Here is a 12729-nt window from a genome sequence, read left to right as displayed (position 1 = left end):
TTGGGGGGCCCGTGGGGTGACCCCCTGCTCTCTTGCAGATGCTGGCGACGGTGGCCGTGCTCTGGGCGGGGAAGGCGCTGCGGGTGGTCAAGTTCCCTGACCTGGACAGACACGTCCCCCGGCGGGTGAGACCCCTCCCCAGCGCCCAGCTCCCTTTTCCAGACACCCACTTCCCCTCCTCGAGCACCCAAATCCCCTCCCAAGCACCCAGCTCCCCTCCCCAGCACCCAGCTCCCTTTTCCAGACACCCAGCTCCCCTCCCTGGGCCCCTGACCCCAGCTCCGGGGCTCCGTGCCCACCACGGGCTCTTTGGCAGCGGGATGCCCGTGCCCGTTCCTGGGATCCTGCGGCCACGGAGCAGCTCCGGGACACGTGTGTGCGTGTGGAGGCTTCCACGGCGGGGTGGGAATAATTCCGTGTCTATATTTATCCGCGGAGGGTGCTCTGGGGAGCTCCCCGGGCGCCTCGGGTCGCTCACGGAGCCTTATCCCGCTTCTTTCCAGACATTTCCTCTACCTCTTCTGTACTTCGGGAACCAGATCACAGGACTGTTCAGCACAAAGAAACTGAAGTACGGATGGGTTTCCGGCACAGGGGGGGTTTAACAGGGCCTTGGGGGTTTCCAGGATTGCCGCAGGGTTTTCCAGGGAGCCGCTGCCGGGCCCCGGGGCTGTGCGGGCTCTGGGTGATCCGGGCAGGAGCCGCTCGGGGCCACGCACTTCCTTCCCTGCCCACGAGGGAATGTGCCACGTGCGAGTTCCCAAATGCTTCCCGCGGGCAGGGAGGGACACGGGGCTGGCCCTCATCCGTGGGGTGAGGGTCTGGGGGCGTCCTTGGGGTCCCCCACCCTGGCAGGGTCAGATCAAAGTGGGTGTGGGAGCAATGCCATTCCCATAAGGAGCAATGCCATTCCCGTAAGGGAACGGGCAGGCCAATCCGTGCTGTTTCCCAGAACCTGTATCCCTGCTCCATTTGGGATGTGGGGAGGGGGGGAACACCCTTTCACCGCGCTGCCCCTTCCTCCTGCAGCCTGCCCATGTTCACCGTCCTGCGGAGGTTTTCCATCCTGTTTACGATGTTTGCCGAAGGATTCTTGCTCAAGTGAGTGTCCCCAGCCCATGTGACAGCTCCGGGCTCGGGTTCCGGGGCTGCCTGGCCGGGGTTTGGCTCCGGGCTGGGCTGGGAGGAGGTGGGTGCAGGAGCAGCTTGTCCAGAGCCCTTTCCCAGGTGTCCAGAGGGAGCTGGGAGAGAGGGATGTGCTCTGTGTGCGTGTCCAGCAGCCTGGCTGTGCCAGCCCTGGTTCCTGCAGGGACCCCAAACCACTCCCAGAGTGCCCACAGCCCCTTCCCAGGGCTGGGAGCTGCTCCGTGCCTGGCTGAGCCCTTCCCTGCCCCAGGCAGAGCTGCAGCTCTCCCTCCATAAACTCCCAACTCCTCGAGGCTGAGTTCTTTATCTTCCAAAAAATCGCAGAGATAATTGGCTAAAAATGTCTTTACTCGCAGCTCCTGCACAGCTTGGTTTGTTTGGGGTTGGTTTGGGGTTTTTTCCCCCTTTCCAGAGGAGGAAAAGCTTCTCCCTGCTCTGCTCCAAAGCCCTCAGAGTATTCCCAAGGACTGAACTGTGGCTGATGCCGTGTCCTCCTGCCTCTCTTTTCCAGGAAGAAGTTTTCCTGGAGCATTCAGATGACAGTATTTGCTATGATCTTTGGTGCATTTGTAGCTGCCAGGTGAGCTGTCCCCATTCCCACATCTCCAGAGGCTCCGTGCTAATGGGAATCGAGTTCCACGGTGTGTCCCAAGCAGAGAGGGATTAAACACCGACTTTCCCCTCTCCAGACGTGCTCTCCAGTAGGAAAGAATGTTTTCCTGACCCAAATCCCAACCCCTCCTCCCATGATTAACTTTTCCTGACAACTTGCTGGCTCCACAGAAGGTGGAAGGACTCTTCCAAGCGTTGTCCCTGCGCAGCCCAGAGCTTTAACTCCTGCTTTTTCCCTTTCCCAGTGCTGACTTGGCATTCGATCTGGAAGGATACATTTTTATCCTCATTAACAATGCCTTAACGGCTGCAAACGGTGCCTACGTGAAACAGAAGCTGGATTCAAAGGTGGGGTGACCTTCAGCTTTGGGATGTTGGGATGTTGGGCTGGGCTTGTCACCAGCTTATTCTGGGAGGGCAAAGGGGGGAGGCTCAGCCATCCCTCTCCCAAAATCTCCTGTCCAGAGCTGGAGAGGGACTTGGGGCAGGGGATGGAGGGACAGGACACAGGGAATGGCTGCCCACTGCCAGAGGGCAGGGATGGACGGGATATGGGGAATTGGGAATTCCTGGCTGGGAGGGTGATGAGACCCTGGATTGGATTTCCCAGAGCAGCTGGGGCTGCCCCTGGATCCCTGGCAGTGTCCAAGGCCAGGCTGGAGCAGCCTGGCATAGCGGAAAGTGTCCCTGCCTGTGGGACTGGATGAGCTTTAAGGTCCCTCCCAACCCAGTCCAGTCTGGCATTCCAAGATACTTAAAAATTCCCACCCTCCAGCTCCTCTGTCTCAGAGAATCCCACATGGATTCAGCTCCAGGCCCAGTCCCAGCAGCAATATGAGAAAGATTTTCTGTTCCCACTCAAACCCATGGGTATTTCCCATCTCCAGGAGCTGGGGAAGTACGGTCTGCTCTACTACAATGCACTGTTCATGATCGTCCCCACCCTGGCCATTGCCTACATCACTGGAGATGCACAGAAGGTAGGATTCCCATCCCAAAATCCATGGTTTTAGTGGCACAACTGTATGGACAGCATGGGGGGGCAAGGGGTGGGGGGGTCACTGCCCCAAAGCCACCTCAGCACAAAGGAACTGCGACTTTTACGTTGGACCCAAACCCCCGGAGTTGCTCCATTCAGGCATTTTTGTAATGCCTGAGGAATGGGGAAGTGGAGAGCGAGAAGAAACCCGAATATTATTTAAAGAAGCTGAGCATTTTTAGAATCAATAAGGTTCTTCAAACTTTTCTGCCCTTCCCCTCTCGCTGGGGCAGTTTTGCTGAGTTGCTGTGTGGGTTCAGTTTGCTTGTGGTGCCCCATCAGGGCTGGGGTCCTGAAGATGTGAAATTATTATTATTATTATTATTAATAATAATAATATTTTACTTCTGGTCCTGTATACATTAAATTCTTCTATTATTTTTTTTTTAATTTTTTTTAAATATTATCTCTGGTCCTGTATGTGTTAAGTTCTTCTTTTTATTATTGTTGTTATTATTATTATGACTAATAATAATAATAATAATAATTTACCTCTGATCCTGTATACATGAAATTCTTCATTATGATTATGATTATGATTATGATTCCTCTGGTCCTGTATACATGAAATTCTTTTATTATTATTATTATTATTATTATTATTAATTGTTGTTCCTGCTATTACTACCACTACTATTATTTTTTACATTTGATTGGTATTTTTATTGCACTCACTGATGTGCAGCTGGCTCTCCTGAGCAAGAAATCCCTTTTTCCTGCCTGTTTTTTCGGCGTCCCCCTCTCCCTGTGCAGGGGATTCAGATAAATTCCCTCCTCCAAAGGCTGGAGGTGTTGCCCACCCTGTGGGTGACCCTGGGGGGCCCTGCCAGCCCCCTCTGTCCCAGCCTGGTGGCTTTGTCCCCATTAGGGGCTTGGAGCCCCGGATACGGAGCTGGGATTAGCAGCGGGTGAAGGTGGCTCAGCCCCACCCTCCGGAGCGGCTCCCGGGGCTGGATTTGGGATAAAGTGCTCATTTAGGAGCGGGAGCTGAGCCTGGGCAGGGAAACGCTGCTGTGAGCAGCCTCTGTTCAGCCTGGAGAGAGAAATGGCCTTTTTTTATTTGCTTTTCCCCTGAATAAACTCCTTTCTGCCAGGCCCAGAGCTGCTGGACAAAGATGCGCTGTGTGCCGGGGCTGCTGCCAGGAAACTCCGCCTTGGCAGCTCCAGGAAAACCCCCTTGGGAAGGGCCTGTGCCTGGGGGGGGCTGGGAGCCTTTCCTGTGCCTGTGGATCTGGGAATTCTTGTGGTTCCTTAAGAGGCATCCCAGGGAACACATCCTGCTTTGTGAGCGGTGTGCTGGGGGTGCTGAGCAAAGCCCTGCGAGGAGTTCCTGGGGGAGAAGGGGGTGGATGATCCACAGGAAGGTCCCTCCAGGGCTGGAGGTCCGTGGCCCTGTGGGAAGTGCATTCCCAGCTGCCTGGCCAGGTTCTGGGTGCTTTGGCATTCCCTGGCTGGCTGGGAAGGGAGTGAGGGAAGCAGCTCTTGCCCTGCCCTGCTCGTGGCTGAGGCTGGCAGGGCCCTCTGGGGCGCCTCTGGTCCCTCTGGAGCAGATGAGGATTCCACTCGGATTCTGGCTGTCTCCAAGGGTGGAGACTCCACCACTTCCCTGGGCAGCCTGTGCACCCTCTCCAAGTGCCTGCAGGCATCCAGAGGGATCCTCGTGTGTGTCCGTGTGTGCCCCTGGCTCCGTGGTCCTGTCCCTGGGCACCTCTGGAAGAGCCTGGCTCCTTCTCCTCGGCTCCCTGGGTGAGATCCTGGAGCCTGCTCTGAGCTCTCCTCAGGGAGATGCTCCAGTCTCTGCAGGATCTTGGTGACCCCTCTGGACTCTCCCTGTCTGTGGCACTGCCCAGCACTGGACCCAGCACTCCAGATGCTCCAAAATCCCAGGAAAAAAGCGCTTCCCTGAAAGCCAGGCTGCCTTGAGCCGCTCTGTCAGCAGCGTCTCCGGAGGTTACACCTCCCTTGGGATGTGCTGTCTGAGTGTTTGCAGTGAAGGAATTCCAGAGTGATCCAATTCTGGATAACAGCCAGCTGGGAAATGCCTCTCCTGATTCCTCTGGTGTGTGAACTCGTTCCCTGCTTTTTCCAGGAGGGATGAGCTGAGTGCTGAGGCTGGAGGTGATGCCAGTGGGGACCCCCGGCCTTCCCACAGCCCCGGGATGTCACTCCAGGCTGGGAATTGGGTTGGTTTTTCCTGCTGTGAGGTGAAAGCCGATGCTGGGGGGTTGTTCCTTGTCTTGCTGGGAATTCTGTGCTTCCCGAGGGTCTGAAGCTGGTGTTTCCTGCAGGCAATGGAATACCAGGGCTGGGCAGACACGTTCTTCGTCATGCAGTTCACGCTGTCGTGTGTGATGGGGTAAGGACTGGGATGCTGGGCTGGGAGCAGGGAAGGAGTTTCCATTCCGGAAGTTGGGAATTTTGGTGCCCTTATATTATGAAAAATTCCTAATAAATCCTCAGTCCTTACAGGGACACCATTGCTGAGAGTTGGTGGGGGGGGGTGGGAATTCCCTCCCACCTTCCTCCAAGTGGTAAAAAAGTGGTGGGATAAATACTGCTGGAGAAAGGATGGGAATGGATCATGGAATGCTGAAATGTTTTGGCTTGGGAGGGACCTTAAGCTCACCTCATTCCCTGAAGGGCAGGGACCCCTTCCATGGCCAGGGTGATGGGATGAGGGGATTCCCAAGGCGTGTCCCTGATGGTGGCTCTTTTCTGTAGGTTTATTTTGATGTATTCCACAGTTCTGTGCACTCAGTACAACTCTGCTCTTACAACTACAATAGTTGGCTGCATTAAGGTGAGTGGCATTCCCAGGAAAGCACCTCGTTATCCCTTGGGAATTGCATTAACCCCTCATGACAGCCCCTGTGTCCTCCCCGTTCCCCGCCCTGCATTCCCTTTTCCGTACATTCCCATGTCTCAGGCTGTTTGTTCCTCCCATCTTGTTCCTTTGCAGAATATTTTAATAACCTATATTGGGATGTTTTTTGGAGGAGATTATATTTTTACATGGATGAACTTCATTGGTCTGAATATCAGGTAAGATTATTTATGATTTGTAAGTGAAAATTGGGGTGAAACGGAAATGATTTGACTGATTTAATGGATTTTTTTCCCCGAAAAACCCCCATGGAATTGGGTTCTTGTGCTTGGTCCCTGCTCAGGCTGTGGGATGCTCCCAGACTTGGCTTGTTTCAAAGCCAGGAGAATCCACAGGAGTATTTTAGCAGGAAAATTTGAGTTTTCCCAGAGTTCCCAATGGAATGAAGGCAGCAAAAGAAGAATTTTTGGGGTTCTTTCACCTGGTATTATTATTCACCTTTTGGAAAAGTCTCCCTTCTGGGCTGTGTTGGGGGAGTCTTCCTGGATCCAGCCCTAGGCTGGGAAGCATTTGGGCAGGAATGAAACAAGATACCTGGGTTTAGGAGGAAAACTGGCAGTTTCCATGGAAATTCCAGCAGATCTTCGTCCCATGGCCCTGGCTTTTCCTGGGGCGGGGCTGTGTGGCTGCTGCAGGAGCCGAGCTCATTCCCAACGTGTTCCCTGAATCTCTTGCAGTATTGCTGGAAGCCTGGTGTATTCCTACATCACTTTCACCGAGGAGCAAATGAACAAGGAGTCGGATGCTGGCAGCAAGATGGATATTAAAGGGAAAAGCTCCGTGTGAGCAGGGAGAGGCTTTTTTTGGGAACCAACCTCTTCCTGTTCGCTTGATCGCGGGCAGGACGTGGGAAGGGATCCGGGGCGCCTGCCAGGAGCCACGGGGATGCTCTTAATTTGCACAGCCGAGATTGCTGCCTTCACAAATCCTTGGGAAGAGAGCGGCCTGCAAGGGGAAGGATGAGCCTAATTAAGTGTGATCGGGAGGAATTAATGGGTTTCTAATCAAGCTGGGAGTCGGCAGCGGAGATGGGCACGAGCAGCGGGCAGGGCGAGGGCTGGAAGACGTTCTGCTCTGAGGGATGTGCCAGGGGTATCCCTGGCTGGATCTGCTCCGTGGGATCCGAGGATCTGCTCCTCAGTGGAGGGATGCTGGGGCTGGCTCCGTGCCCAGCCCGCTCCCTCTGGAAGGGAGGGAATGCCGTGGCACCCGGCGGTGCCCGGCTCCGAGGATGCCAGTGCCGGCATTCCCTGGAAGATGCAGGATGCTCCTGGGCTGGGCCAAAACCTCTTGGATGAATGTTCAGTGCTCTCTGGACTTCAGTTTGAGCTGTTTTCTGGTTATTTTCTGTTTTTTTGTTCCATTAACCCGCTTTTCAAGCTGGGTTTGCCCTCCTGGGCTTAGCAGAGCCTTGCATTCTCCTCTGTCTTTGTGAGGCTCGGGGACATTCCCAGCAGGAAGGTTTTCCCTGCCACTGCTGAGCTCTGCAGCCTCCCTCACCTGGGGTCAGAAAGCCTTGGATTTGGGAAAGCTGCTGGCCTTACTGGGAAGATCCACCGGGGAGAAGCTGCTGGGATCACAGGAGAGCTGAGGTTGTCCCACCTGGCACAGCACATCCAGGGAATCTGCAAAGGCTGCAGCTCCCACCCCTGGAAGAGGCACAAGGACTTAAATCTTCTTTTTTGGCAAGTACAGGGGGCCCCACAATTCTTGTGTTCCATGGAATGAGTCACCCTGGATTTGTGACCCACCAAAAGAATGGGAATTTTCATTCATTGGGTGGTGGTCACTGACTTTTAAAGGTTGTTTTACCCAGCACTTCTTTCCAGGTCCCTTTGGGTTGTCTTTTGGGTTAAAAAGAATTGTTTTTAAGTTTGGTTAAAAAACTTTTGGTAAAATAATGTTTTTAGAGATTTTTGTACCCAAACTGCTTCTCCAGACACTGACATTGGGGTTTTTTGGGAGATACTTGCTCCAGCTGGAACTGCTCTCGGGCAAAGCTGCATTTGTTGGAGTTTTTGGGAAGTTTTTGGATGGGAAAGAGATTTTGTATGAGGGTGCTGCTCCAGCCTGGTGTGCAGTGAGTGAGCTGCTGCCTGCTCCAACAATTCCAGAGCCACAACTTCCCCCTTTTTTTGTGGGATTGTGTGGGCACTGTAGGGAGTTGGGGTGTTCTGGAGCAGCCCCTCAGCGGGTTCCCCCTCAGAGCACAGTAAAAAAGCGATCCCTGATTGTCTCCCAAAATTCCAGTAAAACCTCAGCTTTATCCCAGGGGAGGGAGGCTGGCAAGCCCTTCCTGCTGTGCAGAAGCCCCCCAGTCCCAGCCCAGCTGGGGTTGCTGGTCCCCGTGCTGGTTCCCAGTATCCATGTGGGGCTGGGGCCCCTCCCACCTCCTCCTTCCTCTCCTGCAGCATTCCCAAATCCCTTTTTCCCACGTGTGCTCCGACTCCGCCGTGCTGAGTTCACAGCCAGGAGGTTGATTCTGTCAGAGGGGTTTTTTTTATGATTTTATGTTTGTTTTTGAATCTACTGGTTAGATTTGGAGTCCTAACAGGGAAGTATTTTTAAAGCTTATTTTGTCCATGCCGGGATCCTGCTGGATCCTAAACACTGGGAAAGTCAAGAGTTCCTCTAACAGTATTTTCTATGCTCTTAATTGACTAAAAAAATGTTTTCTATAGAGAATCTATTTACAAAATGAGCATTTTAGTGCTGAAAATCTGAATGTATGGCAGGCTGTGGATGTGAGCAATGAGAGCAGACAGGATTTATGTGCCTCTGTATTTTTGTATTTGCTTCCAATAAACCAATGAACCAAAGCTGCTCCTGCCTCACCCCTCCCTTCCCTGAGCAGCAGGAAAAGGCTGGAGAGGATGGGTGGATAAATCAGGGATTTAGGGGGCTCTGACAACCCCCCGGTTCCAGCAGGGTGAGGAGAGGTCTCCTGGGTTTCCAGCTTTGAATATTCCTTGAGAGGGGATGTGGAGGACAACCCTGTTTCTGGGGAATGAAGGAAACAGCTGGAAGTTCATCCAGAAAAGGGGGGTTTGTTCCCATGGGTTTCACTGCAGAGTAACAGAGTCACTGCTGCTGCAGCAGCCTGGGGCTTCCCATCCTCTGAGCAGAAATATTCCACCCTCTGGAGCAGAAAGAGTCAGGAATTTTGGATGCAGACAGTAAGTTTAAAAATATTTTAATAAGCTTTTCCAGAATTGCAGACAGGGAAGGGGAGTAAGAGGAGGGAATTACTAACAGTGCAAAATACTGTGTGGGAAAAATGTATCAAACTGATCTGTAGGGTTTGTGTGTGTGTGGACATCCTATAGCACATTGAACCCTTTGGGAAGCCCAAGGATTTCCTGTTGGATTGCATTCCCAACTGTACTGAAGGCTTGGAAAATGAAGGCAAAGTTAGCAGATTTCCAGGGTTTGAAGTAGCTTTAGTAGTGCAATGACTTTTATCGAGTTCTAGTGGCTGCAGTTTGAAACATGAACAAAGTATTGTATAAAACACCAGCATAAACAAAAGGTAAATTAGAATTAAATATTCTCCAAGTCTAGCTGAGCATTACATAGTGGATTATGGAATGTCAGGTCTCTTCTACATATCACCAAAAGAAAAAAAAATAAAGGAAAGATAAAAAACAAAGCAACATTCCTGAAAATATACACAGTGCTGGATTTCACACACGAGCCTGAGACAATTCACTGGGAAACTTTCCTATGGATTTTTGGGAAGTATTTCCAAGTTGCAACCAAAAACAAAGAGCATCAAAATAAAACTGAAAATAGGATTGTGCTTGTGTAGAACCGTTTTTGAGCCAAGGGGAAACTTTGGGGTTCTGCTCATAACCAGAGGGGAGAGTTAACAGCAACCTTTGCCTCAGGCATTAATCACTGCATTCCTTAATTAACACAGGCCTTAATTAATGAACCTCACCCAGAGCCTCTCCAGGAACAGGGCTGGCAGGAAGAGCTGGGAACAGCAGGTTCCTCCATCCATAACCCACACCCCGAGGATTTGGCTCACTCCTCATCACAAAGTCCAAGGGAAGTTCAGTGGAGAAACCCAATCAGCCCAACCCCTCAGCAGTGGGGTTTGGGTTGAAACATGCACTTCAAACCATTCATTTCAACTGGAACCATAAACTTGAAGAGAAAAGAACCAGTTAAGGATAAACAGCACAGCTGTGAGGAGGAGGACACAGGGTTATCCATGACACAAAGGAACAATTTTCCTGGATTTTGGCAGAGTAGAACTGGAGCTGGGCTGAAAGAAACCAAACAAAACCAAAACGAATTTGGATTTAAAATGTTCCAGGCTGATGGATGTAAATCCTACATCCACAGCTTTTCAGTGGTGCTGCTGGCACGGTGAGCATCACCCCCTCCACATTTATTTATAAGCAATTTTTGGTTTTCACACTGAAATTAGTTCTCCACAGCTCAATCTTAAATTCCTCCTCTCCCTTCTCCAGGTGAGTGCATCCCTGTGCACCAATACACAATCCCAGGATTTACTAGGTTGGGAAAGACCTTTGAGATCATCAAGTCCAACCTCTGACCTGTGTGTGCTGCTCCCACTGAAGCCATCCCTGTGGTCCTCAGGAATTCCAGTCCAGCACCAGTTTCCAGCTGCATTTCCAACCAGTCCAGCCACACTCCAGCCCTTGCTGTGCTCCCTGAAACGTGGCAGGTGACAGACTGGAAATAAACCAGTGGATAATGGACGGCTGAACTTGAAGAAGGTTCAGTAAACTCCAGAATTTGGCTGCTGTGAAATTTCTCCAAGTTCCAAATAAAGTGAGGAAAGGGAGAAAGAAAGCAAGGAAATGTGTGCAATGCAAGCAGCATGCTTAACAAAAATTTAAACATCATTATTTGCCATAAAACAAGGAAAAAAAAAAAAAAACACGTTTCCAAAATCATCAAATGCCTTCTAACCATTCTTATGTTAATTATTTACCAGTTTCTGGGAAGAAAATTAACACGTTGGTGATTAATTTTTAACTCCATTGGTTTGGTTTGGTTTTTTTTTGTTTGTTTTTTGTTTTGTTTTTGGTTGGGTATTTTTTTTAGAAAAGACTTCAGCAAAATAAAAGGAAGCTGACATTAGACTCAGGGTATCAACTCTCTCATAAAAGTTTACCAACTGTACAAGGTAAGAAAATTATACAAGCTTTTGTTTTAAGAAAGGACAGTTCAATCAAGACATAAGTACTGTAAAAATCTTTCAAAGGCTACAGAGAAATCTGGAAAAATACAGAATGTATTTCTTTAGCCCAGATAAAGAATATGGAAAGACATCATTGATGTCAACAATTTTACATAGACAAACCTGACCTGGTTTATTTATTTACCTTTTAAAACTTCTATATATAAAAATAGTTGTGCTCATAACTTTCAGGATTCATGAGGGTTCCTTAATGATGGGATGACATTTTCCTCTCTCCAGCAGGAGTGGAAGTCTCTGTGCCTGCTCTGTCTTGGCTTTTCCTGTTTTATTTTCACTTCCTGCAAAGCCCCAAATGCTTTGTTCACTTGTACACTTATTAAATGCTGTATTATACATTAAATGCTGTATTAACACATTCTTTAATGTATTAGGCTGGGAGTATTTTTGCAGCAACTCTCTGCTTTGTTCCTCAAATGTTTAAGGGCCTTTTATCCCAGAACTGCAGCTGCCAGCTCTGAGAAATTCAGTATTTTCCTGCTGCTTTTCAGCACTAAAAAAACCACCAAATCATCAGATCTTTAGAGCCAACTAGAAGGTCTCAGGAAACAAAAAAAAAATCTCAGATTGTTTATGGAACTGGATTTTGTAAGGTAACCCATCAACCCTGAAAATTTTAGACACCCAAAATTTACTCCAAGGAATAAAATCAGCTCCCAGCACTCAGTCATCCAAAGTTTCTAGCTCCTCCAGCTTCCCGTGGGAGTTGGCTTCCTGGAAGAACTCTGAAGCACCTGGACTCTCCTTCCCATTGCTGTTAATTCTCCTTCTTTTCAGAGGTCTTTCACTCTTTTCTTCCAGCTCAGGGTCATTCCTTGAAGCTGAATGAGCAAGTTTGGGGTCAATGGAGAGGTTTTCAGGTTCATACCCATTGGTATCCAGCTCCGTGTGAGGTGTTTTCTTCCCACTGGAAGGTCCATTCACGTGCAATCCCTCGAGCTTTGCCTCCTCTTTCCCTGGCACCTCCCCTGGGCCGTTGGCAGAGACACCTGGGTGGGAGAGAAACCCCATCAGCAAAGCACAGCAGCATCAGCAGCAACAGAACAGCCTGGGCTGGGTCAGGAAAGCAGAACCTGAACTCAAATGATTAAAAATTCACTGTTTTTCTCCTTATCCTCACTGTGGGAATGACGTGCATACAAATGACACAGGGAGTTTGTGGAAGTCCTATAGAGGAGCAGAGAATGTCCTGGAATCCCAGAACTCCAGGAGCTGCAGGGGGACTCTCCTCACCTGGGCATTTTGTGCAGTTTCCAGGTGATTTCCACACTCTGAGTGAGTCCCTGAGCTTCTCCCTCAGCTCGGCTCTCCTCGCTTTTCTTCCTGGCTGCTCTCCCATTCCCAACTCCCTTCCAAGGCCCAGGGCTGGGGGAAGAGCTCCTGAGGAGCCCCAGGGAGCTGCCCCCAGCCCAGCTCCCCCCTCAGGGGCTCAGTGTCCTGCTCAGGACCCCTCCCAGCACTGGCATTACACCTCTCCACTGGCACAGTGGGGACAGGAACTCACAAATCAGTTAACAGGAAATTCCAGGGGGGGATTTATCTTCAAGGCAAGGCCCCTGCCCTAAATGCAAACATGGAGGGGTTTTGAAAAAAAGAGTTTTAAACTTAAAGCTGAGAAAATACTTAAACTACAACAGGCTGTTTGTGTCTGGGGGTGCTCACCTGGAGAAGGGAAGGTTTTGGGAGAGCTCAGAGCCCCTGGCAGGGCCTGAAGGGGCTCCAGGAGAGCTGCAGAGGGAGGGACAAGGCAGGATGGAGGGACAGGCCACAGGGAATGGCTTCCCAGTGCCCGAGGGCCGGGCTGGCTGGGGGAGT

The 12729-nt window shown here is 50.6% G+C and overlaps 2 protein-coding genes across 2 annotated transcripts in view; one reads left to right on the top strand and one right to left on the bottom strand.

Annotated features, from left to right (window-relative positions):
• On the top strand, positions 1–8504 carry SLC35D1 (solute carrier family 35 member D1). The gene is made up of 10 exons (XM_008640473.2): positions 1–125; positions 504–571; positions 1030–1101; positions 1658–1726; positions 2004–2106; positions 2646–2738; positions 5086–5153; positions 5519–5597; positions 5757–5839; positions 6359–8504. Exons 1-10 carry the CDS (start codon positions 39–41, stop codon positions 6465–6467), a joined length of 831 nt encoding a protein of 276 aa, XP_008638695.1. The 5' UTR covers positions 1–38; the 3' UTR covers positions 6468–8504.
• A 353-nt stretch (positions 8505–8857) lies between these two features.
• MIER1 (MIER1 transcriptional regulator) overlaps positions 8858–12729 on the bottom strand; it is a 19771-nt gene continuing 15899 nt past the window's right edge. Inside the window, exon 12 of the mRNA XM_017740597.1 lies at positions 8858–11916. Coding sequence (XP_017596086.1) covers positions 11578–11916 — 339 coding nt within the window. The 3' untranslated portion in view covers positions 8858–11577. The remainder of the gene's footprint in view (positions 11917–12729) is intronic.

This window comes from Corvus brachyrhynchos, unplaced genomic scaffold, assembly GCF_000691975.1.
Source record: "Corvus brachyrhynchos isolate BGI_N302 unplaced genomic scaffold, ASM69197v1 scaffold280, whole genome shotgun sequence".
NCBI classification, from domain to species: domain Eukaryota; kingdom Metazoa; phylum Chordata; class Aves; order Passeriformes; family Corvidae; genus Corvus; species Corvus brachyrhynchos.
The sequence above is the reverse complement of the archived record's forward strand: the minus strand, read 5'-3'. Positions and strand labels throughout refer to the sequence as shown.